The sequence below is a fragment of the Sciurus vulgaris genome (assembly GCF_902686455.1).
Source record: "Sciurus vulgaris genome assembly, chromosome: X".
NCBI classification, from domain to species: domain Eukaryota; kingdom Metazoa; phylum Chordata; class Mammalia; order Rodentia; family Sciuridae; genus Sciurus; species Sciurus vulgaris.
The window spans coordinates 40,239,337-40,265,853 of record NC_136471.1 but is presented as its reverse complement, the minus strand read 5'-3'; the positions used below and the strand labels follow the sequence as shown (position 1 = coordinate 40,265,853).

Genomic DNA, 26,517 nt, shown 5'->3' with positions numbered 1-26,517 from the left:
TATTGAATATGAACTTTATTGTGATTTGCTTTATGTAAGGCAGTGTGGTGAAGGCACTGCAGAAATTACACAGACTGGAAAACATGGTAGAAAATGAGTGAGCTAAAAAAAAAACCTACAAAATACATTTTTAAAATGAATGCGTGCTGGACTAGTCTAAGTACTACAACTAGGTTTCTTTTTTTAATCATTGCAGAAGCATTGAAATATTGTCAGAGGTGGGGGTTTGGGGTGGGATTAGGGAAGGCTTCATGGAGGAGGTGGCATTTATGCTGAGCTATGGAGGAGAGTAGAGTATTGACAGATGAAGATGGAGGGAGGAAGATTTCATAATGACTTACTCTATAGAAAATTCTGTAGAAGTACTGAAAAAACGAGAGGACAAACACCCCCCAGGGAGTGAAGCTTTCCAACTGAAAGAAATGCTTGAGGAGTCTGGGCTGGGACCCAAAGTCTCAAGCTCCCATATGGGGTCTTCAGTACCAATGATATTAGGAGGCACAGGACAACGGGCTTGTTTGTAAACCTAGCAGCAGCAAGAGGTTTCACATTGCAGTCAGGGGCCCCAAACTGGCTGTACTATTCCTGGATGGATTCTCTCATCTTCTCCATGTGTGTGATGGAGCACTTATCCCTGCTCTCGCCCTTTGACTGCCTGAACGGTAGTTCGTGCACGCCCATGTGTGCGTGTGTGAGTGTAGGTGTGTGTGGATGGGTGGGGGACAGAGGCTTTGTCTCCCACTGCAGCTTCTTCCACTTTTCCCTCTTGTGCACAAAGCTGGCTTCCACTGAGCTGAAGCACAGGCCCTTCTCACACTCTAGGCCACATTGAACTCCAGCTTTTGATTAAGCACCTAGGAAGCTTCCTCAACATGAAGGTAAAACTTACTGTGGGGGGTGACTTGGGTTAAGGCAGGACTATTCTTTCCGGAGGTGATGTTGGTAGTGGTGGTGGTGGTGGTGGTGGTTGGTGGTGGAGATGGTAGTGGTGGTGGTAAGGCTTGGGGTCTTTAAAGTTGACTCTGGCTGCTGGGTGAAATGCTGCTGAGAAGTCTTTAATGTCAGTCAGGAGCTGGGATGTCAGGCTAGACCAGCTTGGCCTTGATCATCCCTCCTCCTTTCTCAACCTACAGGGAAGATATGCTGGGCAAAGACATCTGTAGAGTGTCCAAGCTTCTGCTATTGTCCTGCTCGAATCTCACCCCCGGAAGCCCCAAAAATCTTTTCTTAAGCACACATGTGTATGATCTCCAGATAGGACTGTCACCTCCCCCGTCCAGCTGCTGGAGGTATATAGGTTATGTAGCTACTGATGCTACTTGGATCGGGAGGTATGGGAAACTTAACAGAAGAGAGGAAGAGTGAATTGTTGTGATTTTTTTTCTTTCAATGATAGTGAATCTTAGCTAAGACCTGGCACCTGACATAAAATAAAAAGATGGAAAACTGTCAGGATTCTCTGAGATTGGAGATTTAGAGCTCAGTGAGATCATCGCTGGAAATGACCTTGAAGCTGATGTGGCCTTGCTTCACTTTGGCAGTTGGACCACCCTTCTGACGCAGGTACAGAGACTTCAGATCACGGCAGTCACTGGGGTCAGCATCCAGAGTAACTTGCCCCAAGAACTGATCACAGAATTTTCGGCTGTTCCAGACCTACGGAAACAAGTCAAGGAAGTGAAGATGAGCAACCCTCTGTGAGAATGGTCCTTACCCAATGACACCTAGAATCCTAATAGCAAGCTTAAAAAGATCTATTTTAAAATCAAGAGATCAGTCAGGTGTAGTGGCGCACACTACTTGAGAAGCTGAGACAGGAGGATCACAAGTTGGAGGTCAGTCTGGGTAACATAATGAGACCCCATGTCTAAGTAAATAAATATAATCAAGAGACATTTTCTTTTCTGATAGCCCTTTGGCTGACAGGAGGATATCTCATACAATGTAAATAAAAAGCCAGAATGAAGAGCTTAGGATCATCCTTTACCTGTGGGATGGTTACCTAAAGGTAACTGGTCAGAATTATTAAGTCAGAAAAAGTGCCAGACTGCAGAGATCCATCCTGACCTAGCAATGTAAGGGTCTTCTGAACTGGCATATGCTTCCCAGCATGAGATTTTATAGTAACTATTTTAACGAGTATACCCATGAACATCTAGGTTTCTGCCTACAATGAAATAAGTGTATATTTAGGACAGAAACGAATAAGGAAGTTCATGTCTGTGCTACACGAGAAGTGTTCTCGAGTTCAAACAAATGAAACACACACACACACACACACACATACACACACACGGGATAACCCTTGCTCTGCATGCTAAATATATGTGAGGTACTTGGGACAATCTAGTATCTGGTAGAAAATATAAACCCTCCTAGGGACACTCTATTATTACCTGGACTATGATAGGAATGTCAGTGGTCCTTCTGTAGAAAATGGCCTGGGTGTCAAAAATGGCATGTACAGTATTCTTCTGGACAGGAGAACGGACTTCCTCCTTTCCACACTTGATGACCAAATACGGGTTTACAGCTAGAACAAAATGGCATTCAGTTTTAATACAGTGATTTATATTTCCTTGCCAGGTAGACAAGAGGCTAACTCATGAAGTCAAATCTGGGATGTTTAGCCTAATACCTGGGCACCAGAATGATCTAGGACTTAAAACTTTAATTTCCTCTTTCCTTTCCTTGCACATGCTTCATATAGAAATATAAAAATGAATATTATATTGATCTTGCCCCAAAACATTTACAACCCAATCCTTACCATGGCTGACATCCTTACTGCCTTCTCTAGACTGGAAATACCATTGGAGAGAATAATTTCTGACCACCTTTTCTAACCATATGTGCAATGAATGAAACAGAATTTTGCTTTTCAGACAACCCCGTGATTCTTACTTTCATTGGCGTACTTCTTCTCCAGGCCCTCAGCACTGTGAACAGTGATCTGGGTAACTACCTTTGGGTAGCCACGAGCCAGGTTCCAGCAGGACATCTTGGGCATGTCCAGAGTCAGTTCCCTAGGGCATCAAAAAGAAGATGTGTCATCTGATGATGCATATCCTTCAATGAGATGGACCTGCCAAAGCTGGCACCATTGCTGAATAAGGTATGAGACACGGTGTGACCTAGAGCATTCCTCCTCAGATATGGCTTTTATTTTATGATCATTTTAAGGACTAGCAGATAAAGATCAGAGTAGGCAGGACTGGGGGAAAAAGGTAGGTTTGGTGACTTGGCACTGAGGACATAACAGTAACACTAAAGAATGCCAACTGTTTAAGAAAAGACAGAGTTGGCCAGAGAACAGAAGATAGAATATAAATGGAAGAACTGAGGCAATAGATCTGTTCCCCTTAAATGGCAGTTCAGAGCTCAGAAGCTCAGACCTCCACTGGGGAATTTCCCATAACTCCACTTTGAGAAATATTTCAACCACCATCATTTCAATTAGTTAGGTTTGACTTGAACATGTTGTCCCATTGAGTGTATGCATAAAGGGAAAGGGGTCAAAAGGTTTAGTTGTAGAGGCAAAGCAGAGAACAGGAGTTTGAAGGGTTTGCCAAGGAAACTGAACCTGAGCTGAACAGGCACTTCAGAGAAGATTCTCAGGAGAAACTCGCTGGTGCGGCCATGCTGGAACATAGTTGGGACAAGCACATAGTTGCCCTTCTTCAGGTACTTGCTCAGAAACACCGTACGGGTGTCAATGTAGGTGGAAGTCCCAGCACGCTCCTGGATGTAGAGGTGGTGGAGGCGGAATTTGCGGTTCATTTCCACCTAGAATTGAAATAGGATGAAATATTCCATTCTGCTTACATCATAGTTTTTGTGTTAGACGTCCTAGGTCTTCTGTCTTCTTTAGCCCTGGGTCTTTCATAATTCCCCTAATTCTAAATCATCCTAATTTTGAGTCCATCTGCCTTCATTCTCTCTGCTATAAATGCTCATTCTTACCTTGAAGAGCTCAAAGCCAATGATATAATTGTCAGGTCTTCCCATTCGACGGTAGGTGCGCAGGTCCTTCTGTTGCAGTGACATGATGACCTTGTGCCCATCCTCAGGCACAGTGAAGATGTACTAAGGGAAAGAGGCCACCAATGAGCTGAGTTAGCACTCCCATTTCAGATGAGCTGCTTTAAATTTCAGGGAAGAAACTCTACATTTGGAAACAGGACCTTGAGTTAATTTCTAGAATTTACTATTGACCAGACAATGGGACCATGGACAGATAATCCATTCACTTGCTAAGTGCATATGATTACACTTGCTTCTTCTTATAACATTCAGCATGTAACCAGGTGCAGTGGTGCATGCCTGTGATCCCAGCATCTGAGCCTTGCAAGTTCAAAGCCATCCTTAGCAACTTAGTGAGGCCCTAAGCAACTTAGTGAGCACCTGTCTCAAAATAAAAAATAAAAAGGGCTGGTGATGTGGCTCAATAGTTAAGTGCCCCTAGATTCAATCTCTAGTACCAAGAAAATAAACATCCAGCATGTAGCCAGAGACAATTTTATTTTAGGCCTTTGATACCAGAGGGTATGCTTTGGTTTCATAAGTTCCTGATGTTATTAGTTTATTATCATTATTATTTTGTGTACTGGGGATTGAACCCAGGAGTGTGATCTACCACTTTGCTACATCCCTAGCCCTTTTAATTTTATTTTTGAGACAGGATCTCATTAAATTATCCATGCTGGCCTTGAACTTGCAATCCTCTTGCCTGTTTCCCAAGTTGCTGCGATTAGAGGCATGGACCACTGCACCTGTCTTGGTTTATTATTGTTGTTGTTGTTGTCCCCTTGTTTTTAAATACTGTATACAGAATTCCAGAAATCATAAGGACAGGAAACTTTCTTATTTCACTCAACATGACATTGCAGCATAGCCCCAGGATAGCCTCATAATGCCAGCACAGACATGTGACTTTTGGAAAGATTGGGTACAATTCTTTGGGGAATTGATGCTTTCCTATCATCACTTGAGGGAAGCTACAGGCCTGTGCCAGAACTTTCCAAACATCATCGCAGGAATCATGATTCTATTGGGAGATAAACATAAAACAAATCAGATATTTTTCTCTCTTCTCTGTCTCTGTGCCCCTCCCTCCCTCCCTTTAGAAAGAAACAGCAAATAGATGTGTAAATAAGGCCCTAAAGATCAATCCTGTGCATTTGCAGACAGAGAAACCATTTCCCTAATTTGGCATATGTGCCTGATACTTGAAATACTTGAAATATTTCCAGGATTGTAAATGGGGGTGAGATAAGGTAGAGGATAATAGAAGTTTTGCTTTTCCTTTGTGGACAATTAAGATGGAAGGGGCACAAGAAAAGCATGAGTTAGGTAAATCAGTGTATCAACCTCAGTGTCCTCCAAATGCCTGGCCAAATGAGATCTGTGAAAAGAAGAGATGCACTCACGAGCAATGAGGCAGTGAGACAGTCAGAATTCTTGTCTCCTGTTGGTTAATTCATTAGTGCATTTGGATATAAAAGCATTCAGGTTAGTATACATTTAGGCTTTGGATATTTGAATTTTTTTTTCTGTTTTACTTTGGGATGTGCCTGGGTTTGACCACAAATGTGTCACCTGGAATAGCTTTGTAATGGCAGATAAATGGGACAGAGTCATTGACAGGGCAGTGATTCACATCCTGAGAAAAAAATGATCAGGTTTTAGATGAGAAAGGGAGGCATAATGATAGGGTACAAGAAAGAGACACCTACATGAAAAGAGGGAAAATACAGTATTATATGCATCCAAGAAAACAGTGGGGTAGTAACAATAAATGAAGAAGAACTGAGATAGTCTGTGATAGTAGTTCCTCTTTCTCCAATGTGGAACCACCATAAGGAGGAAGCAGGAACTGCCAAACAGCTATACTAAGCAATATGGACAGGAGAGAGGAAGCCAGAGAAGGAGACTCAGATTTGATAATGTTGCAGGTACCTCTCTGCAAAGAGACATAGTCACCTGTGTTTTACAAACATCTGAGTCAATTCTTAGCGATCTCAGCTTATGAATATTAAACAATAGCTGCAAATGGAAGTCTGGTTGCTAAAGAAATACTCCAGAGAGGAACAAGATGAGACCTGGATTCCTGCTGATTAGATAATTTGGAGGCAAAGGAAAAATCGACTCAAACCTGGGGATTCTGCAGGAAGGTATCACGGTTGTTATAGCAGCCTCCTGAGCGGTTCATTAGAGGATCATCATCCACAGTCCAGCATCCCAGCACTGATTCCAGCTCCTTGCGGCCAAAAACAGGATTGTTCACATTACGGCAGACATTCAGCTTGTTAAAGTTGCGGCAAAAGTCTTCCAGACTCATCCTAAATGGAAGGGGTGCAGGTAAGAAATGAAGATGGTGCCTAATATTTACCCCTTTTGGTTCCAAGTAGAAACCTTAATTCCCTTAACGCTGAAAACCTCTCCTTACCAAAACTCTCCATCATCAGACATAACAAGTCCCAGATTCTTGCGATCTGTTGCAGTCAGTTGCTGCCACTCTTCAGAACTAAATGCAAATAAAGAATAAAGGTATAAGCCATTGACTATTGACTTTCAACAGTAAGCAGAGTACCAAAGGAACAGAATATATGAGAATCAGACTTGCTCTATCTCGCCTCTGGCTGGGTCACAGACCCCACGCCTGACAAGAGCTCACAAATGTCTCTGTGAATTGAGAGCTCACTAGCACTCTGGAAGGATGAGTTTGGGAAAACTACAAGTTTTGGAGATGGAGAACTGAAAGTGGAATGCCACTCACATTTCACTCCAGGGGCCACTCCATTCCTGTCTTCCCAGGGGGTTCCTCAGGCGAACCATATACAGCTTCTCAGCACTGAAGACTTCCACAAGTCTTTCTCCAAGACGGATCTTACGGATATCAGTCATGGTGTAGGTATGACCCTTCAGTAGACCCCAATCAGTTTCAACTTCTTGTTCCTCCTGACTGGGAGACTGAGAGCAAAGAAAGATACATACGGGCATAAGAAATGAGAGACACAAGTCTTTGCTCTCCTTCCTTGATTGATTGGTTTTATGCCAATATGACTGAATTTATTTTTCCCTACGTGGATAGAAAATTGATCTTGAGAAATAACCTGATACAAAACAAATAAAGGATAGGAAATAAAGAATGTAATATAACAATTCACTTAAACAATTTAGATTCAGACTACCTTCTGTAGTATATTGATATAACTGTGATAAAATTTAGTACAGCAAATCCTTTCCTTGAGCAAGTACTCACAATCTGAACAAAAAAGAGAAATAATTTACCAGAGGCTATTTACACCAGCTGGGATGCTGCATTGGTCCCCAGTGAAAGGACTGGTTCAAAAGGATAAAAAGTTAAAGCTCCCCAGCCTCCATGCCAAGGCTCAATGCCTATGTTAGCTTTCCAAGTTTCATTAATGGCTTTTTGTGGATCTCCCGGTTAAGGGCAATGTTCCCTACTAAATTTCGAAGGCTCTTTTGCCAGGAATGAGCATAGAGTGGTTGTTTTGGTGAATACATACCTCAATGGAGCAACAGATCAGACCTCCTTTGGTGAATGTTTTGTACAGTTCTCCAAACAGCTTGTACTTCTCCTCAACAAGCTCAGTGTATCTTCCCTTCTGCATGTCAACAGTTTCAGCCAATGTGCCCGTGAAATCCACGATGATATCAGTGATGGTCAAACCATCCAGAGCCTCATAACAGCCTAGCAGCCTGGGGTCAAATATGCAAGGTTATCCTTGTAAAATTTTTTCCATGTCAAGGACATAATGTTCCCAATAATTAAAACAGTCCCTGCCTCATCTTTACCAGCTGGCTTTTTTCTAGATATGAGATGAGAGATATTTTGAGATTATAGTCAGAGATTTCTAAGCTTAGGCTATGTTGATCAAGGACAGTCCATGCAGAAACTTCTTTCTATAGGCAGAAGTTAGACAAGGAAAAAAAGAGGTGATCTGTAAATTAGCAACGGCAAAGGTTACCTAGAACACTTATGAGTAGGTAAGGATTTAATGGAAGCCAGAACAACTGATTCCTTTGTCATCTAGGATTTCTGAGGGCCAGATTCAGACCAAATGCAATGCCTCAAATCTGACTTAGTTCCAAAGCAATTTTGTCTATGGTGTTGTGTTGGGAGAGAATCATTTCCCAAGGACAAATGTGGGTTTCCTCTCCTAGTCTACCCAGACTACAGATTAAACAACCCCCTCCTTACTTTGCATAAGCTTTTTCCAGCAGAGCATTCCAAAACTCATTCATGGAAGTAGAGAAGGAGAAGACCAGATCTCCATTGATGGTGGGCAGCAAGTCATCAATCACCACCTCAGTCCATTCTCCAAAATGCCAGAAACGGAAGCGAAATATCCCAGCATATTTATCTGGTTTTCGAGGATCCCATTCCTGTTCCTTATGGTTGGGAATTGTCTGGAACAGTAAGTACATTCAATCAAGTGTTATTCATCAGACCACATCCAGATATTGAGATTATAATTAACTCCTGGCAAACCCACATCACAAAAAGAAGCATACCAAATGCACCTGGTTTGAGGCTAGATTGGAAAGTACTAGGTAGGCATTTTGTCCATAACTTCTGTTTCCCCAGTTCCATTTTGCTGAGGATGATATTACCATTCTTGGGGGTAACCAAGAATACACAGGATAAATGGGATGGCCAGTCAGGAGTTATGTGTTTTCCACAGATAATCTCCAAACTAGATGATGATAAACGAACTACACGAATATATTCATGCTTACATGTTTAAACAAATAAATAAGGCATTTTAAAAGGTCAAACCAACCAAAATACAAGGCCCACCGAAGTTTATTTGGAAATGTTCTTTTTAAGGGCTAGGGATGTCACTCGTAGTAGGGCTCTTGCCTACCATGTGTGAGGCCCTGAGTTCAATCCCTAGCACCTCAAAAGAGATCTAAATTGCATATATATTTTGGAGATTTCATGTAAATTCTATAGGGTACAGATTTTACTTGCACCCTGAATAAAACTGCATTTAGGAAATTTTAAATATTCTAAAATTGTCTTTATGAGGAAAGTGTTCTTTGTCTCAAATAGAGGGTTAATACCTTGTTGCTTTAAATTCTACCTAGTTACCAAAAGAATTTTTGTTCTATTAATACCTTATTAGAAACTTTTCAATAATCTGTTTCCATCTTTCCTATCTTTTCTGCTATGTGTGTATATGTCCATGACTTCCTGGCTCCTACTGACTTGATACTCCAATAGGCACAGAATATAAGTATGCAGAAATTCTGAGTTAGAGCACCACAAATGCCAATAACAAATCAATTTGTATATGTGACAAAGCAAGAAGAATAAAATGTTAATTGTGAGTATACGGGTATTTACTGTAAAATTCTGCTTTTCTATATTTGTGAAAACTTATAATGAATTTGAAGGAACTCACTTAGTTAATACCTCTGACTCCAGGAAATAGAAGAGTCTAAGAATAAGATGAGTTCATTTTTCCTAAAGTTATTAAAGAGGGCAAGAATTTGAAAACTGAATGAGGTCCCACAGAGTGGGAAATACCTTTGTCCAGTGAGACTCCTGAACAGCCAAACAGGAAAAGGCAGGAACCATGGACTTGTGCCCCAGTCTACCCTGGATCAGTTGGTGATTGCTGATGTTTCCCACAATCAGACGGGGGTCATCGCAGATGTCCTATGGATACAGCAATTGGTTATATAAGAGTTTTCCAAGAGTCATTGTGATCTGATCTAAGCAGGACATAGAGGAAATGGGGTAGGTTTGAAAGGTGACTAGGATTTTAATGGATGGGATAAAGGAAAGGTTGAGGGGATTGTGAGGGAAAACAAAGCTGTAGGTCCTCTAGCTACAAGAAAACTGTCATGTGGGAAATGACTAGAGAAATAGAAGGAGAGGATACAGTGAGTAACATGACGTGCTAGTGGAGGAACCTTATCATTGGGGTTTGGAAGAGTTTTCACCATGCAGTGAGCTTTGAAAGATGAAAACTAAGGATTAGCACAGTACAGTACAATCCTATTTTGTCAGGATGAGATTTTTCTGAAGTACCTGCACTTGGAAGGATGACTGCATTTAAGAGATAAGGTCTGATGAAGGTGAACATTAATGTGTCTCCCTCTCTAGGAAAATGAGTTAAACGACCTTACAGGAAGTCCTTTTCTAATACAAAACAGAGGTAACAATCTTCATGGCAACCAGATTTCCCCCATGTTTGGATGGATATAGATGTCGGCAGCATTAATAGGAGGTATTGGGGTTGGGGTTGTGGCTCAGTGGTAGAGTGCTTGCCTAGCATGTGTAAGGCACTGGGTTCCATCCTCAGCACTGCATACAAATAAATTAAATAAAGGTATTCTGCCCATCTACACCTAAATTTTTTTTTAAATAGCAGGTATTAATATACCATGCACAGGAGCACTTCAACAGACATCCCTCCAAAGGGATCTGGACAGAGAGTGGGGACAGTATTTGTTTGGCGTATACATATGTGTCTTCACACCAGCATATTATGAGATGTTCCATTCCCTTTGTATGTAGGCAAAATGAAACCCAAAGAATGTAACAAAATGTGATGAGGGCACAACGGAGCAATTTTCAAGATGTTATCAGTGCCCAGAGGAGGGATCGTCAAAGTTCTCCTGATGATAGAATAAATGCTGCAATAGCAGTAATGCTTGAGTTGACTAGAGTTAGGCTGTTGGACAAGGGAGGGATATGGAAGTGTAATAGCTAGAGAGATGGGCATGGGCAAAGGCATATGCATGACACCATATAATTGAAGACACGGTTGTGTGACACAGAGTATCAGCACTTGCAGTGTTCAAAGGCAGGAAATACCAATGAAGTCTTGATAGATGGAGGAAGCTCCATGAAGAAGGTTGTTAGCCTGTACCTTGACATTCTGCTTACCCAGCAGAAGTAAATCCTAGTCTCAAATGGAAAGAAAATCTAGACATATACCCTTTTTAAAATTATTAAATAGAGACAGCTATATTTTTCTGTTCCTCAACCCTCTTTTTTTTAAATGGACATAATTCTCCTTGATGAAGGGTCTGGTCTACAGAATGAAACATTCCATATACTCTTTAAAAGCCAAAATAACTCTGGAAAGAAATAGGCATTTTGGGCAGGGACAAGTCCAAACTGAAGATTAATTGGGCATCTCTCTGCCAAAAGGAGCTGGTTAGATGGGTTGTCAGCTTTGGATTTTCTGGTCTTTTTTTGTTTAAGAGGCATGTCTGGTGTCTTATCACTACTTTGTGTCTTAGGAGGAGACTCCTATCTTACTAAATTTTTATGGGTTGTGAGCCATCCATTTCTTTCACTTCTTGAACAGAAAGCAGGTGTGTTGGGTGAGTTAGATCCTGATGTTCTTTCTCTTCTCTTTGTTTCTTTGCTTTTTTCTAAGAAGAAATTAAGCATAGTTTTCCCGCCCTATGTCAGATGTTACTATTTTATTTGGAGCAAGATGTAAAGTTGTACAGTGATTTCTTGGATCTAGTTAATATATACTATAATTTCCTAGCATGGAAAAACAATAAAGTAAACATTGATATGTGAAAAAGTGTACTTTTAGATTAGTAAGACAAATTATTTTCTAGTTTTATATAATTAGTAGTGACTGGATTTTACAGTTTCTGGAACTTCCATAAGACTCATTTCACAACAGGGGTCTAGGTTTAACCAATATCTCTGACATGTCAACTTCTATTCAAGATATAAGGGATCACATATGTGAACAAAAAGACATATAACCAGAATTCATGCTGAGAATTGGGTGATTATTCTCCTGTAGAATTGGATCTGGTTATTAATTATCATCTCTCTCTCTCTCTCTCTCTCTCTCTCTCTCTCTCTCTCTCTCTCCCCCTCATATGTATTCATAGCTGTGTGCAATCATGGTAGAAAGTAAACTTGGGCTAAATCCCCCTTGTTTACTATTCTCTCTTATAATCTGGGTTATTCCCCAGTTCTGTTTCTCCACTCTTTACACATTGTATCGATTTAACAATGGATTTTTAAAACATGATAAGAATTATGGAATGTCAAAACAAGAAGAAAATTTAAAGACTATCTAGTATTTGACAGATCAGGAAACAGGCTCAGCAAAGGGCAGTAACCTGTTTCTCTGGCTGTCTAATTAGTAGGACACCTAAACCTAAAATATTTAATTCTTCATAACTATATACTGTTAGGGAAACTTAAGAGTTCAGAGAGTCTATCTCTTTGCCTTAGGCTTACTAGTGCACTCCATAAAGGGTAATATTGTGCAGATCTATATTATTTGAAAGACTCTTAGCTTTTGGTTCCAGGCTAAATATCACCAAGAGGCATTGATCTCCTCTGTTCAGTCCACTAAATATGAATCAACCCCATAGTATATGTATGCACTATGATGTGAAGCATCAGAGACAAGCCTTTATTAACCCTTATATTTTATCTCTTTAAAGAAGTGAGACAGAAAGACCAGAAAGAAGTCAAGGAATTAGAAAGGGTAAGAGTGGTGAGCCAATGCAAATCTAACAGCCACATGGACTTTTTGTGGTGATAACTTGAAAATAATGAAATGTCTTTTTATTGACTTTTCTTCTAGTTTTGGACACACTGAATATAATCCTGTTGGAGTTAAAGAAAGAAGGTTGGGAAAGTTTTTCTGTAATTCCAAGCTGAGGCACAGAGTGCAGATGGGACATTTCAGCCTGAGCTGTGCTGGAGTGGTAGGAGTGGAGTTAGAGGAGAGGTCACAGCTCACAATATTTGGGTGGCTTGGGAGTAGGGGGGAGATGCTGAGCCCCTAATGGCTCCCAGCTGTGTTGGCACATCTGAAGTGATCCTTGAACTGAACTGTTTGTCACGGCAAAATAATTTCTTAGGAGGAAACACATAATTAGGAACTGAACATCACAACTAAAGCTGGAATGGTCCCCACATACCCCTACCCTCAAGCCAAAACCTTCTGTAAGCAAAGCAACTCCTCTAGGAAATGTGTTATCTTAGCTGAGCATTGTGGATCTCTCAATTATTCTCACCCCTTTCCCCTGCCCAGAGAACTCTTCTGGGAGGGGGCATACAATTATACAGCCCATAGCCCTGCACAGGTCACTCTATGAGGCTCCCTTTGACCAACCACACCTAATTCTTCAGCAATTTTTATACAACTGAAATTTGCTGACAGTAAGTATTGAGTTCCCAGGTAAACATCAGGAACCACAATAAAATGAAATGCTGCCCCCAAAACTAGCATCCAGAAGAGTAGAGGCACTTTCAAAAGTGCTATAAGCAATGTAGTAGTACTGGGGGTAGGGGCATGGTCAGCCCTGTAGTAGGTACATTGTGACTAACTCTAGGGCTTAAGTAGTCCCAAAAGGCCCAGGGGTTAATTTACACAGAACTGTCATTCAGGACCTCAGGGCTCTGTGAGCTAGTTCAAGAAGCCATCATTACCCCTGTAGATGTATGATTACATGAATGGTATGAATCTACATCGTGTACAACCATAGAAATAAAATGATGTACCCCATTTGTGTACAGTGAATCAAAATGCAGTCTATAAAAATAAAAAATAAATAAATATTTTTTTAAAAAAGAAAAGAAAATGGAACCACCCCCATATGGGACATTTATAGGTAGACATGGACTCAGGGACCAGTGTTGCACCAATCTCCCAAAGAGTCTACTTTGCCTGCTGGGAATTTTATTCCTGCATGAATGATTTGTCATCAGCAAAACATTCTCTTCCTTCCTAAAACCACCAAGGAAAACCCAGTATAGAACCTAGGAATAAGATCGTAAGTCCAACTTCTCCTCCCAACCTAGACAACCAAGTCACTATGTAATGAGATTCTTACTTGAACCTTCAGACTTCTGCCAGAAGGCTCTGGGTATAGCTCCCAAATGGCTTTTTGTGAAGAATTTGTTTAATCTATGCAACAGAATACTGTTCAGCAATAAGAAGGAACAAACGTAGCACAACATGGATGATATTAAACATCAAAAACATTATGCTAAATGAAAGAAGTTCATATGCAAAATTTAGAATAAATAGGAGAGTTGGGGGAAAGAATGTGGACCTACTCTACTGTTTGTGTAAACAGTGAAAAACATTTAGGACTACTGATGTGGAGGGACATGATCTCCAGAGGAGAAAACCATAAGAGTAAAAGAGAAGTATTTCCTCTTTTACTGTTGCTTCACATTCTATCACTCCATTTTGTATATTCTGCTTCTGATGTTTCCCTCGTCAGCCTTTCCCTTCCTTCCTAATACCCTTGTTTTAATCCAGAACTTTACCACCCTCCCCTTCCACCAAGACAATGTAGTGACACAGCCCAGGAGAGGGTATTCCCCAAAGGAAGACTGGGCAAGAGTCATGGTAGTTGAGGCTGAACTCAAAATGTGCCCAGGAGAGCTGACAGATTTTGTGCAGGTGCCCTTTCTTCCCCCACAGCTGGCTGTGTAAATTCCCATGAGGCCTAGTTCCATTTTAGTCAGGGATTAGATGTGTCTGACTCTAAGACAGTATTGTAGGTGGATATGAGTCAGTCAGGAAAAAAGCCAGAGTGGCTGGAGAAACTGTAGAAGAGATTTTCTGTGAGAATTTGGCAGGCAGTGTCCAGTCTGAAAACCCTACCTGCTGTCTTACACTGCAACTTAGTGTAACTTGGTTCTTATAATTTATTAAGCCGTTTTATGCTAAGGTTCAAGGAGGACAGGAAAGTCCAGGAGCACATGGTCTCAGGCAATATATCCATGTACTTAGAAAGCTAGGACAATAGCTGGAGCCATTGGATCACGGGAGGAGTCAAGGAGATGGGTTTTCTTCTGGAGGGTGTGAATAGATGATCTGAAACTGAACACTTATAATTCCTATCTAAAGAGGCTCCTTAAAACAGAACAAGGAAGTAGAAGTGAGAAAAGGGGAACTCTCTTTTGCCCCATGAAGATAGGTACCTTCCTGGGGTCAGGTTTGTTCAACTATCAGCGATGTTCAGAGGCATGGGAGGCTTATGAAGGCAGAAGGTTGTAACATGGGAAAAAAAAAGAGACAGAAAATACTAGGTTAATCATCTTGCCCCCTTTTTGGAAACTTCATAAAATTGCCCTGATTGAGTGTGAGACCATGTGGCACGCCAAGAGAAAAGCTGTGTATAAGCTTCCCTGCAAACCAGGATCTCAACCTTCCTAATGAGGTGGGGGAGGGCAATGACCAATTTAGTCTTCCTGAGCCAATTCAGAGAGGCCCAGCACTGTCTCTTGGCTTTCCTGATGAGAGACCAGAGAATCTTGACGTGGTTCTTGACCACAGACTTGGCCTCCATTCTGCCTGGAAGAATCCACAGCTTTTTGAGGAGGCTCAGATGCTGGTGCAGAATCTTGCTTTTTTCTTCTGCTCCCAAGAAGAGTCTCCTTTCTCAACCATTCCAGTCTATGATCATCTTCTCCCCTTCAAAAACCCTACATGAGTTACTACTGTCTGTATGCCTGAAAATAGCATTTCATATATTCAGAATTAATTTGTTATCTAACTCTTTGATGGATTCATATCATGTTCTCAACTAGTATGGGAGTGCCTCATTGCAGGCTATGTCTTTATTTTGTGCAGAGGCTGTCACAGAGCAGCTGTTCTATAAACATTTCTCAAGTGACTCCCGTACTGGAGATTAAGGTCACACGATGCTCTCAAAAGGGAGAGTATGGATCAATTATTGGAAGTACAGCATCAACAAATAGAAGGAATGTGAAACTAACTAGAAGGACACTACCTTTTTGAAAAACAGAGGAGGCACAAATAACTATTTCCCTGATATGGCAATGAGAATGAAACTCATGTGGACTTTGAAGTCAAACCTGGATTCATATCTTACCTTGTTAGTGGTCCAACCCTGACGAAATTCTTGCCTTCTATTGGAGACTCAGTTTCCTCATCAATAAAAAGGGCACTAAATCTGCCATTATTTTTTCAACCAGGAAAATCACACCAAAGAATTACATCAAAGTAATTTAACATACCTACCTTACTAAGCTGTGGTAAATAAGGATGAAATGCAATAATGTGTAGAAAACTCCAAAGTATCTGACCCATAGTACACATGCCATAAATGTTGACTTTTTTCCACCCCTCCCCCTTGTTCAAACATCCCCCTACATTCCTTCACCCTAGAGCTTGCCTCAGAGGAAAAATGGACTATTTTCAAGGTTATTAAGTTTTTTCCTTCTCTGCTAATCCATCTAGGATTAAATCCACAGAATTTGGACGATGAAGGCAAAGGACAAAGGACTGAGCCAAGAGAGAAGGGGAAAGATATGTGTAAAGACAGGCCAGCACAGGAAGCGCTGTCTGCTTGGTTCACATCTGGGGAATGGTTTCATGTTGGCTTGCAATTTTGCCGCCCACCAGATGTCCTCCCACCTCCTCCAAGATCTCACTCCCATCAATCAGTGGTTCTCCTGCATCTTCAAATTTTTGTTTACTGGCTACTCCTTAGCCTATAAATATGTTCGAGTCTGTCCTGTTTTAAAAAGACACCCACCTAATAAACCTTTCTCAATTTCCTGCTTCCTTTTCAGCTACTTCTGCCCCACTGATGTCCTTTCCACCATGTTCAAGCATCACAAAATAGTTATGCCCTTTATTATCATCATTCATTCATAGGTGTGGCTCTGAGACCACATAGCTTCATTTTCTCCATGCATTTTCTTTGGGGGAAAAATGGTTTTACCTCTCTGCATACCAAATAGTGATTAATGAACTCTGCTCATGTTTCCAAGATTTTTATTGCAGGTCAACAACATGATCTACACAGATATCAACAACGAGAGGCACAGAAAAGCAGGAGGAGTGCAGTTCTCCTCCTGAGGAAGAGAAACTTCTCACAGGCTCATACTGTCATTTTTTTCCCATTTTTCTTTTTTTTCACTGGGGATTGAACCCAGAGCCTCTGCTCTATCACTGAGCTATACCCCTAGCCCTCAGTCTCACACTTTCAATAGTTATCATTCTTTGCAAGCAAACACGAAGATACATACTTCAAGTTGCACAGAAAACAAGTCTTAATGTAACTAGTGTATCTTGGCACCACCTGGTGGTAATTTGCATAAACTCAAGTAGCTCATGGAACTCCATTTAGGAGTATAAGCTGTGGAAATCGCAACCAAAAGTGATAGTTGGATCATTAAAGAAGGCAACCATTGAGTTGCTGATTGAGGTGGTTCCATCATCATGCACCTCATTAAATAGAACATCTTCAAGATTTTGTGAAGCTTTTTCAAGAACAACCTGCATTTCAAAACAACCCTCTGTGGCCTATACACCAGGCAACTCTCATTGGAAAGGAGCCCAGGAAGAATACCCTTCTCTCCAGTTACAACTTTTAGATATAGCGTGTTTATTTGCTATTTATTCTCCAGACTCCATCATCATATCTTATTATAGTATGAATGCCCACTCATGTAGGGCTGAGACTTGCTTTGAGACATAATATATAGCTGTTCCACAGAGGACCATAGCAACTATTAATAATTACTATTAATAGGTGGTGAAAGAGCTGCAGTTCTATGTGGATCCCACGTGACCAACTGTAGAATGATATGGGTGATGATGTCCAAAGAGCAGCAAAGAAGTTTCCTTCCCCAGATGCCAAATCCATCTTCTCCCTATCAAGTTTGTTTCATTTATGTTCATACTTTAAGGAGTTTTTCCCCTCACTGGTATGAGCTTATCTTGAGCTACTCAAATGAACTTCTAAAAGATAATAAGCATGGTAATATTTCCTTTGTGTGTGGGGGGGTTGCTGGGGATTGAACCCAGGGCCATGCACATGTTGGGCCAAGTGCTCTATCACTGAGTTACATCCCCAGCCCCAAGATTTCCTTTTTGTTGTTGATCTTTTGAAATTATTTATCTGACAAAATCTGACTAAAATTCAGGTCTCTTCAAAATACAGTCAGGAGCACAGATCCATGAAGCTTTCCCCCAGCCTTTTCTTTAACTGTGAAATAGTAGGATTTATTTCAGGAGAAGAAAAGAAGCAGAACCCTTGCGGAGAGAGAGAGAGAGAGAGAGAGAGAGAGAGAGAGAGAGAGAGAGAGAAAGAGAGAAAAGAAGAAGAGGAGGGGGGGGGGGGAGGAAGAGAGGGAGAGAGAGCCTGATAGCAGATTTTGCTAAGATCCCATTTTAAAATTGTCTCTATGTTTGGTGATGCCTATATGAATGAGCTTGAGTGTAGTAAACATTTCACAACATATAGGTATATGAAAACATAATGCTGTACACCATAAATATATACAACTTTTTATTTCTCAATTATACCTTGATAAAGCTAGAAAAAGACAGAGAAAGGAAGGAAGTTGATATCCAAATTAGTTGACACAGTAGGCCAGTGTAAGTGGAAAGAGTGGGTCAAGTAGGGTTTTGATGAAGGAGGTCAAGAAGAGACAGAAATTGAGGAAAATAAAGAAAGTTACCTGGGGACGTTTCCACACGACCTTTCCTGGGAGCAGTCGGTTATAAAAAAGAGAATCATTCTCAGGCAGAAAAGTTGGGTCACAGAAAAGTCTACTGTCTTTGATGCATTCCTGCTTCAGTTCTTGGTATTTCTGGTTTTTGAAGAACTTCAGAGGCGGACCCATAGTGTCACACTATGCCTAGAATGAGAAAAGAAGTGTTGTTTTTGGAGAAAGACATTCTCAGGTCTTTCAAAGATTACCAGGGATTACACAAACAACAGTCACCCCAGTGACTTCTTCCCAGAGTTAGGCACCTCTAATTTAGCCCTAAAGGAAAAGTCATCATTTTCAAGAAATAAGGGTCCAGGATGTGTAACTAATTAATATGGGGCCTTGTGTAAGGCTCCTAACCATTTTAGACTCTGTTTCTTTATCTGTCAAATGGGGCAATGTGGACCTTAACAATCTCTTTGGGAAAATAGATAATAAACATGAAGATAGCTAGTTAAGCATGACTCATTTATAATTTAAAAGGTAGTCTTCCATTTACACTAGCAAAGAAGAGTTCAAGGCAAAGTACTATTTTACATTTGAAGACAAAAGAAAAACAATCATTTTACTGCATTCAGAATAAGTTGGTGCCCTGGAGAGTCACACTTTGTGCACAAGGGGAGAAGCAGCTCCTTTCAATTCTAACACGTCCTTTTGCACAATTACTTCCCTTTTATCATTTAAAGAGCTTTGCATGTTTTATTACTGACCAAGAAGGCTAATGCAAGAAAGAGAGCTCAGCAGATGGCCTCCAAAGACAAGGAAAGATAGAAAGATTGTATGGTCTTTTTTCTTCAAAGTCTAATGTACAATCATTTGCAGACTCTGAAATCAAAAGGCAGACTCCGAAATTCAATTACACTAATTTGGTGGACTATAGATTCTTATCCCATAGCAATACACTGTTGCTTTCTTTCCTCCAAAAGAAAGAAAGAAACTTTACATGGCTAAACAGAGAATTAATATAGTGGCTCTTCAGACAATGTCTATCAGAGTGCCCCACACTCAAATGTACTTAACAACTGGTTTTTATGAAGATAATTTGAAAGGCAAATTTGATTTTAAGTAGTTTTTGGGTGATAATAGGGTTTTCACCGTCTTCACTTGATTCACAAAGAGATTTGTAATGATTTTAATGATCTTCTTCTGCCATTCAGTAGTAAATTAGGAGAGGGTTGTGAAATTTTGATGATGTCAATTATTCTAAAAATATATTTTAAAGATAACAGTCTATATTCTATGACCAAAGAGGGTTGAGACAAAAAGTCTTAAGGTTCGTAGTGCTGAAAATTGGACAATTTTTGCAAAAACAAAAAAAAAATTGACTACATTAGCACTTTTAAAAGTATCTGTGAGGCAGTTGCTATTTTATAAAAAGTAAAATATTAATCAGACCTCTCTATTAACCCCTTTCATGTTCTTTCAGTATCACATTGAAATGCCTCACTGGTAAATAAGTCACCCCATTTGAAAATGATGAAAACTTAATTTCTTGCAATGTTATGGCAATGATACTTGCAATATATGTGCAACAAGCATACACTTTCTCTGAATCCAAGGAATAGGAATAAGAAACTGATCATAATTACTTTTTTTCATAGCCTTATTTATTGACAGTGATTTTCAAACTGAGAACTGCAGCGACACTGAAAAATGCTGAAATGTTTTCTGTTAATCAGATTTAATTTTGTCCATGTGTTTTAAATATTAGTAAATTTCATTGCATTTGAAGGCATGGGTGGTATCAGTAAAAATTTTCAGTTAAGCAGCATCAAGGCCAATCTGAATGTTTGCCCAGACTCCTTTGTGGAGCCTGTTAAGAATGAACCCCAATTTTCAGGTAGGCTCAAACTTACGGCAAGCACTACTCTGCCTCATGCTTTCCCTAGGTTTGGTGGGTTGCCAGAGGCTGGGACTGTAAATGTGGGATATTCTGAGGCAATTAGGACATTTAGTTTGCCAGAATCTCCTAGTCCCTAAGCATTCCAGATAAATGGGCATTTCCTGCTCTTGAAAAAGTCATCTGCCCTCATGAGTCTCCCTTGCTATTCAGGCAAATAGCAAGGCAGGCAAGAGCCTGAAAAGGGAATCCCCGTTATAAAGAGGACCTGTCCACAGACAGAACACTATCAATTAAAAAAATTAGCTTTCATTTTAAAAAGCAGTCCGATCCCTCCCTTTCAGAGGTAAAATGTACAGTAGTATGAATGGGTCAAATTTCGATATAATGTCTTTTGAGTGAGAATGTCTGCATTTTGGCTACACATAAGGAGCATCAGGCTGAGTCTGAACAAACTTCATTAGAGTATGATTATAGTCCCACGTGCTGTTAAAATTACAGAGTAGAATTGAACCCCATTTCTGACGAGGTAGCAGGAGAAATGTGTCCATTTGCTCTATGACCTTGGTAATCATTGTGCCTCAGTTTCTCATCAAAATAGTGAGGTTATCAACCCTGCCCCTTTACGCTGTGGCTGTACATACTGAGATGGTTAGTATAAAAATAATCTGGAATAAATGGAAAGTGCTCTGTGAATGCTAGAGACACACTGAAGCCCTCTCATTGTTGGGCACAGAACTTTGCACATGCCATTGTTCAGGAAAAATGTTTTAAGTAGCAAATCAGCGTATGGCAATTTACTATTCAAAATGTGCTTCAGTTCACATTCTCTTCATAGTGGCTATGTTTTATGGTTATGATCTGTGCCCTTCATTTTGTACCTGCAGAAAGGGCAGCTCAGAGATGCAGCAGCCAGAAACTGGCAGGACTGACTCAAACCCAGATCTGTTTAATGCCAGATTTGGCATGTGACTTTCCATCACACCACACTGCTTCTTTTGGTCACTGCATTTTTTAAGAAAGAATTTTTTAATTCAAATGAGGAAACCCTCCAAAACAAACACGATGCCCAACTTTGAGGCATTCTGCCTAGAATTTACTGCCACGGTGGATATTGAAAAGGTTCTTTCTTTTCCGGGTTTGATGATCGTGGGAGAAACTGAACCCTTTACATCTGGGGATTTATCAATTAACCCTCAGAACACTTTTGGAAACCCAGAAATTTGAAAAGTGGAATTGTCATAAATGATTTGCCTGTCAGAGTAGAGGAGTGTTGAGAAGGGAATGCTCCTTCCTCACTGTCCCATTTCAGCCAGTGTTGACAGGGAGGGGAGAGCCCCTAAGTTAAAGACCACATATGAGCAGAGTTGGCAGACAAAATAAAAGCTAGAGATTTCAGTAAAACCCAGAGAGTCTCTAGTTCAAAGGGAGCTAGTGAATGTGCCACAAGGAGAATGTGAACATTTATAAAGAAGGACACTGTGACCTGGGGGCTAGTGGCATGGGTGGCTGGTTGAGGCAGAAAGTGGGGTTTAGCACTGAGGTAATGATCTTAGATAATATTATTTGAACTTGGACTCACTGCCTAGAGAAAGAATATGAAGAACACTGTTGTCTTTCAAGAGACCAGATTATGGAGACATGGGAATTGCCAGGGGAAGTTGAGAGAGCCTGCCACGTGGAACGCAAAGCTGCAGCTAGGAGCGGGAACGCAAGCTGCTCACTGGACCTGAAAGCATGGGGGAGCTAGGCAAACTTTTGGAGTAAACTCATTTGCTTCTTTACCTCGGGGTCATCCTTAGAGTAGAAACCAAGTTTTGCTCTAAAAATATCTGATAAAAGAAATCAGGTCTGTGATTCACAAATCACTTTGGATCGGGGTAAGTGGAGAGGAAGTGAGGGCACTTAAGGGGGTGAAGGGGAGAACGCACGGCCTCAGGAGCATTGCCCATGGCTAGTTTCTCCCTTTTCCCAGTTTCCCCCCTTGTTCTGTATTTCGTGCAAAAAATTGGAGGCAGAAGTAGCTAAGAGTTTGCAGACAATTTGAATACAGGAGTCCCAACTCTGTCCTGCCATGAAGTAGGCCCACTTTAGACATAATTGACACCCTTTATCCCCACAATTAGAGGCTCTGTCATGAGAGAAATGGGGTTTCTATAGGAAGAATAAAAATTCAGCATCCACATGTTATACAGAGAACAGTGTTTTCCATATATACACAGGGAAAAAAAGGAGCACATAATTTCCTTTTATTATATTCTTGAAAATGCTGTTAAAAATAAAAAGCAATTTGAAATTATGGAAAGAATACAAGCTAGTCAGAAGATCCAGGATCAAATCCAAAATGCCACCATTTAGTGTACATAATGTTTCTGTTCCTCAGTTTCCCCAAAAGCACAATGCAAATACAATGGCTGCCCTGCCCATCTCAGGGTGTTATTGGGAAGATCTAATGAAATCAAGTATGCAACTAGACTCTTTATTTGTTAAGGATTAGACTAATGCAGGGCAGTAGTATTGGGAAATGGTCACATTTAGCAAATTAAATTCCCTGTCTGTCCTTAGTAGAAACTGAAGAAAGTCGATGCACTAGCATTTAAAAGACCAGTATAAAATGGTCCCTCTGCCATTCTCTACTTCCTATTCCACCTCTCCTATTCTGCTGACCTGCCCTGTTGACTGAATAAGCCTATCCTATAAGTCTAATTTTATAGTCCTTTGAGAATCTAATTCTGATTTTTATGGAGAGTTATGCTGTAAGGACTCTTAGAAACTACTTAGTAAAACTTCTTTCTTTTACTGTAAGGTGAAGGCCCTTGCCCAAGGTTACATAGTAACAGGGTCAGCACCAAAACGGGAACCTACTGACTCTTTTCACCACATTATTTTTTTCAAAAAGAGGTGGTGGGGGAAGCATGCAAACAAAACCTAAAGCAAGACATTGCTTCTGAAAATGCTCATTGTCCTCCTCTTGCAAGAATGCACTTAGGAGTTTTGTTTTTGAATTGCAAGCTGTCAGAAGGTGAGATGATTTCAAATCAAAACTAATCAAAGAAACACTGTTTGGGGGTCACAAAGGGGCTTTTTCTGCTCTTAATTTAGGAACTGAAAACTCCCAAGGATATGAAAAGCTTACTTTTTAACCTATTCCTGACCACATTGGTGTTTAGGCTTTTCCCTGGACTGCAAGGAACTCTAAGGACTAATAAAGAATGCTATTCAAATCCAAAGTGTTCACACACACTCTTGCACACATATGCACATTAGCACGCACACACACATGCACACGTACACAAACTGCCAGAAGAATTTGCAAGAGTTAATTAGCAGTCCCCAAGTATTTTTTGTTTACTCATTCAGACTATAAAGTGTCCCTAATTTCACAACAAAGATTAGCAAATAGAGCATTAGCTGAATTTCCGTAAAATCCTAATACAAACCAGGATGTTTTATCCTGAAGCAAGCCAGAGTTGACAGTCACAACAGCAGAATTTGTTGAATTCTCCTATAGGCTTTTCATCAAACTTTGAATTCTAAATCTTCAGAACCAATTATTTCAATTGCAGTACACAGTCACTCCTTTTCCCTGCCCCAGCAGAAGCCCACTCTGGTCGAGTAGCCCAGTTAAATCCTTAGAACAGTGTAACGGGTCAGGAGTGGGGGTGAGGAACAGGGACTCAACTACAAATCAAAATTTAAACCAAAACTAGAATCAGAGGGGAAAAAAAACCAGGTCAGGGGCTGACAATGGAATAACCAAGGTCAACCTGTCACCAGAGGCAGGAGGGCCCCCGGCTGTGCAGACAAGGAGTTAAGACAGTCTCGGCTGCCACTCCCTCCTGTGCAACAGACCACAGTCTGTGCACTTCTCTGCCAGGGTTCACAGGCCTTTTGCACACAGTGTGGCTCCATGATTTTGCCTGCATTTCAATAATCTGCCCATAGCTTTGGGTCAGCAGAAACTAGAAAGAAGTTCTGACAGTCAGTCAGGCTTCTCCCCCTCACACCCCCTCTCCCAGGTTTGTCCTTGCACACCAAGTATTTATCAGAAGGCATGTGCACACACACACATACATGCAAACAAAACTGACCAGATATATCCTGAAAAATCTTATTGCCACACAACCACAATCACCCCACACAGCCCCCAAAATGACCAACCAAAAATGCCATTCGCTTTGAAGTTCTCAAACTGCTATTAACGTGCACACATCTGATTGAGACAGACTATAAGATTATAGCTGAAAATTTTGATTAACTATAAAGCTGACATTCCTTTGATTCTCTTAGATGCTAACATAACCAGTAAACAAAATTCTAGCTAAGTCTCTACTCACCTGAGTTATCCCAGGAGCTTTTCCCTGCTGTTGCTGTTGCTGCTGCTGTTGCTACTGCCACTGCTGCTGCACTTAGCCAGGTAACCCCACTAAGTCTGTTCAGTCAGTGTGGCTGAACAAAGATTCTGGCTTTCTTAACCTGAAAACTATTTGGGCTGTACCAAGCTCTGCTCACAGGGGGAGGTGCCTCTCAGCAACTTCAGGAGCCTTTGCCCCGCCCAGCATTCAGAAACTGATCCTGAGTCATGAGGAAAATCTGGAAGGCACCCCTGCCAGATGTGCAGACGGGATGCCCACTCCAGATCCACCCACCAGCAAACTGGAAAGGCCAGAAAGCCACTTTTGAAAGCTTTTTCTGTTCCAAGGAGAAATAGAACTTTCAGGGAGAGGGTCTGATAGGTTTCTGACTTTTCTGTCCCAGGGTTAATATAGAAGGCATGGACATTACTGGAGAGAGGACACAGGGAGAAAAATGTTTCAGTGTTGGCAAAGTTCTTGTGAGTTTAGGATGTAGACACGCCCTCTTACAAAATCACATCTATGATAGTGATGAGGACTTCAGCAAAGGAATTAAAATGAAAGAGCAGTTAATGGGATGCAGGGAAGAAAAGGTCACTTGGTGAAAAAGCATGTAACATTTTGGTCAAGGGCAGGGAGAAGGGAGGTGAATGGTATTTGATTCCATAGCAGCCATGAGAATCTGAATTTCTAACAATAGTGCAATGGAGAGTCTACCAAGCAGTGTCAGGTGAAAAGTAGAGCAAATAACTGTGTTTACTCTAAAAGGTCAACCAAGACTCTTTGGTGGGGTGCTCAGACCCTTGTAAAAATTGTGCTACATCCCAGTCAAGGTCCTGCTCCCTTCATTCTGAAACATTAATTGGGATGTAATTCCAGAGACATGATTCCCAAGTTATTTTGTTCATTTCATGTTCACAAATGATGAAGGATCGCATCATCTCATTCACCTGCTTTCCTGATCAGTGTGCTGTTTGCCCTTGAACCTGAAATTAACTTCCACTCCTACCTCCTTCTGGTTAGTTGAAGATCTAAGAGATGAAGGATGCAAGGAAGGAGGGAGAGGGAAGGGGAGAAGGAGAGAGAGAGAGAGAAAGAAGAAAGAGAGAGAGAGAGAGAGAAACAGGAGAGGGAGAACAAGTGAGTAAGGTAGAGCCTAACAAGGAAAGGAAGTCTGTTCTCCCCGCCCACTGGCCCCATACCAATATTTTCATGAAACAGATCTGAGCATTTTTATAACTCAGTCTCTGAGACCTCCCCCTTGACATTTTGCTACAGCTCCCTCTGTGCCTTCTATGCCAAGATGGAAATCAAACTAGAGTTAGGGGGCAATACAAAATGCCAGAGCCCAGGAGAATTAGGACTTTAAATATTTGCACCCAATTTGTTCAAGAGTGAGAGATTTCTTAAGTAAATATCCCCCATGTGGTAGGATTGAACTTAGAAACCAAAGGAGGCTGGTTTGCCTGGGCTCACCTTTGGCTATCTTTTCAACATCCATAATTTTTTTTAAAGAAGTAGGAAATTATAGAACTTGAAAATTAAAAGAGGCCATATGTACTCTCCCACTAAGTGCAGAAATACCCTCCTGATAATCTGGGAAACTCACCTTCCTAAAGCAGTTTATTACATATTCAGGAATTCACTAATTGTTAAAAAATATTTTCCTTAGTTTTAGTAAAATGCAGCTTCACACAAACTTTATGACTCCTCTTTCATGAGGCAGCCCTTTAGGATATCTATTATGTCACCCCAAGTCATCTATTCTTTGGCATAAACATCCACAGTTCTTTTAAACTATGCCTCAT

General features: G+C 40.8%; 1 protein-coding gene across 1 annotated transcript; it reads right to left on the bottom strand.

Moving 5' to 3' along the window:
- CAPN6 (calpain 6) lies at positions 1 to 24,838 on the bottom strand. Its single transcript, XM_079124348.1, has 13 exons — positions 24,692 to 24,838; positions 18,482 to 18,661; positions 9,560 to 9,691; positions 8,228 to 8,436; positions 7,533 to 7,725; positions 6,779 to 6,972; positions 6,449 to 6,526; positions 6,155 to 6,341; positions 3,964 to 4,086; positions 3,584 to 3,786; positions 2,905 to 3,026; positions 2,397 to 2,533; positions 1 to 1,656 (listed from the first exon to the last, which is right to left on the bottom strand). Exons 2-13 carry the CDS (start codon positions 18,644 to 18,646, stop codon positions 1,474 to 1,476), a joined length of 1,926 nt encoding a protein of 641 aa, XP_078980474.1. The 5' UTR covers positions 18,647 to 18,661; positions 24,692 to 24,838; the 3' UTR covers positions 1 to 1,473.
- Between the last annotated feature and the right edge of the window lie 1,679 nt (positions 24,839 to 26,517).

Excerpts from the sequence above, each read along its gene's own strand:
- CAPN6 (XM_079124348.1), bottom strand. The coding sequence starts at position 18,646 with ATGGGTCCGCCTCTGAAGTTCTTCAAAAACCAGAAATACCAAGAACTG. Across the intron at positions 8,437-9,559 it reads AGGAGTCTCACTGGACAAAG|ACAATTCCCAACCATAAGGA; the intron begins GTATTTCCCACT and ends TTACTGTTCCAG. Across the intron at positions 2,534-2,904 it reads GAAGAAGTACGCCAATGAAA|CTGTAAACCCGTATTTGGTC; the intron begins GTAAGAATCACG and ends ATTTTGTTCTAG.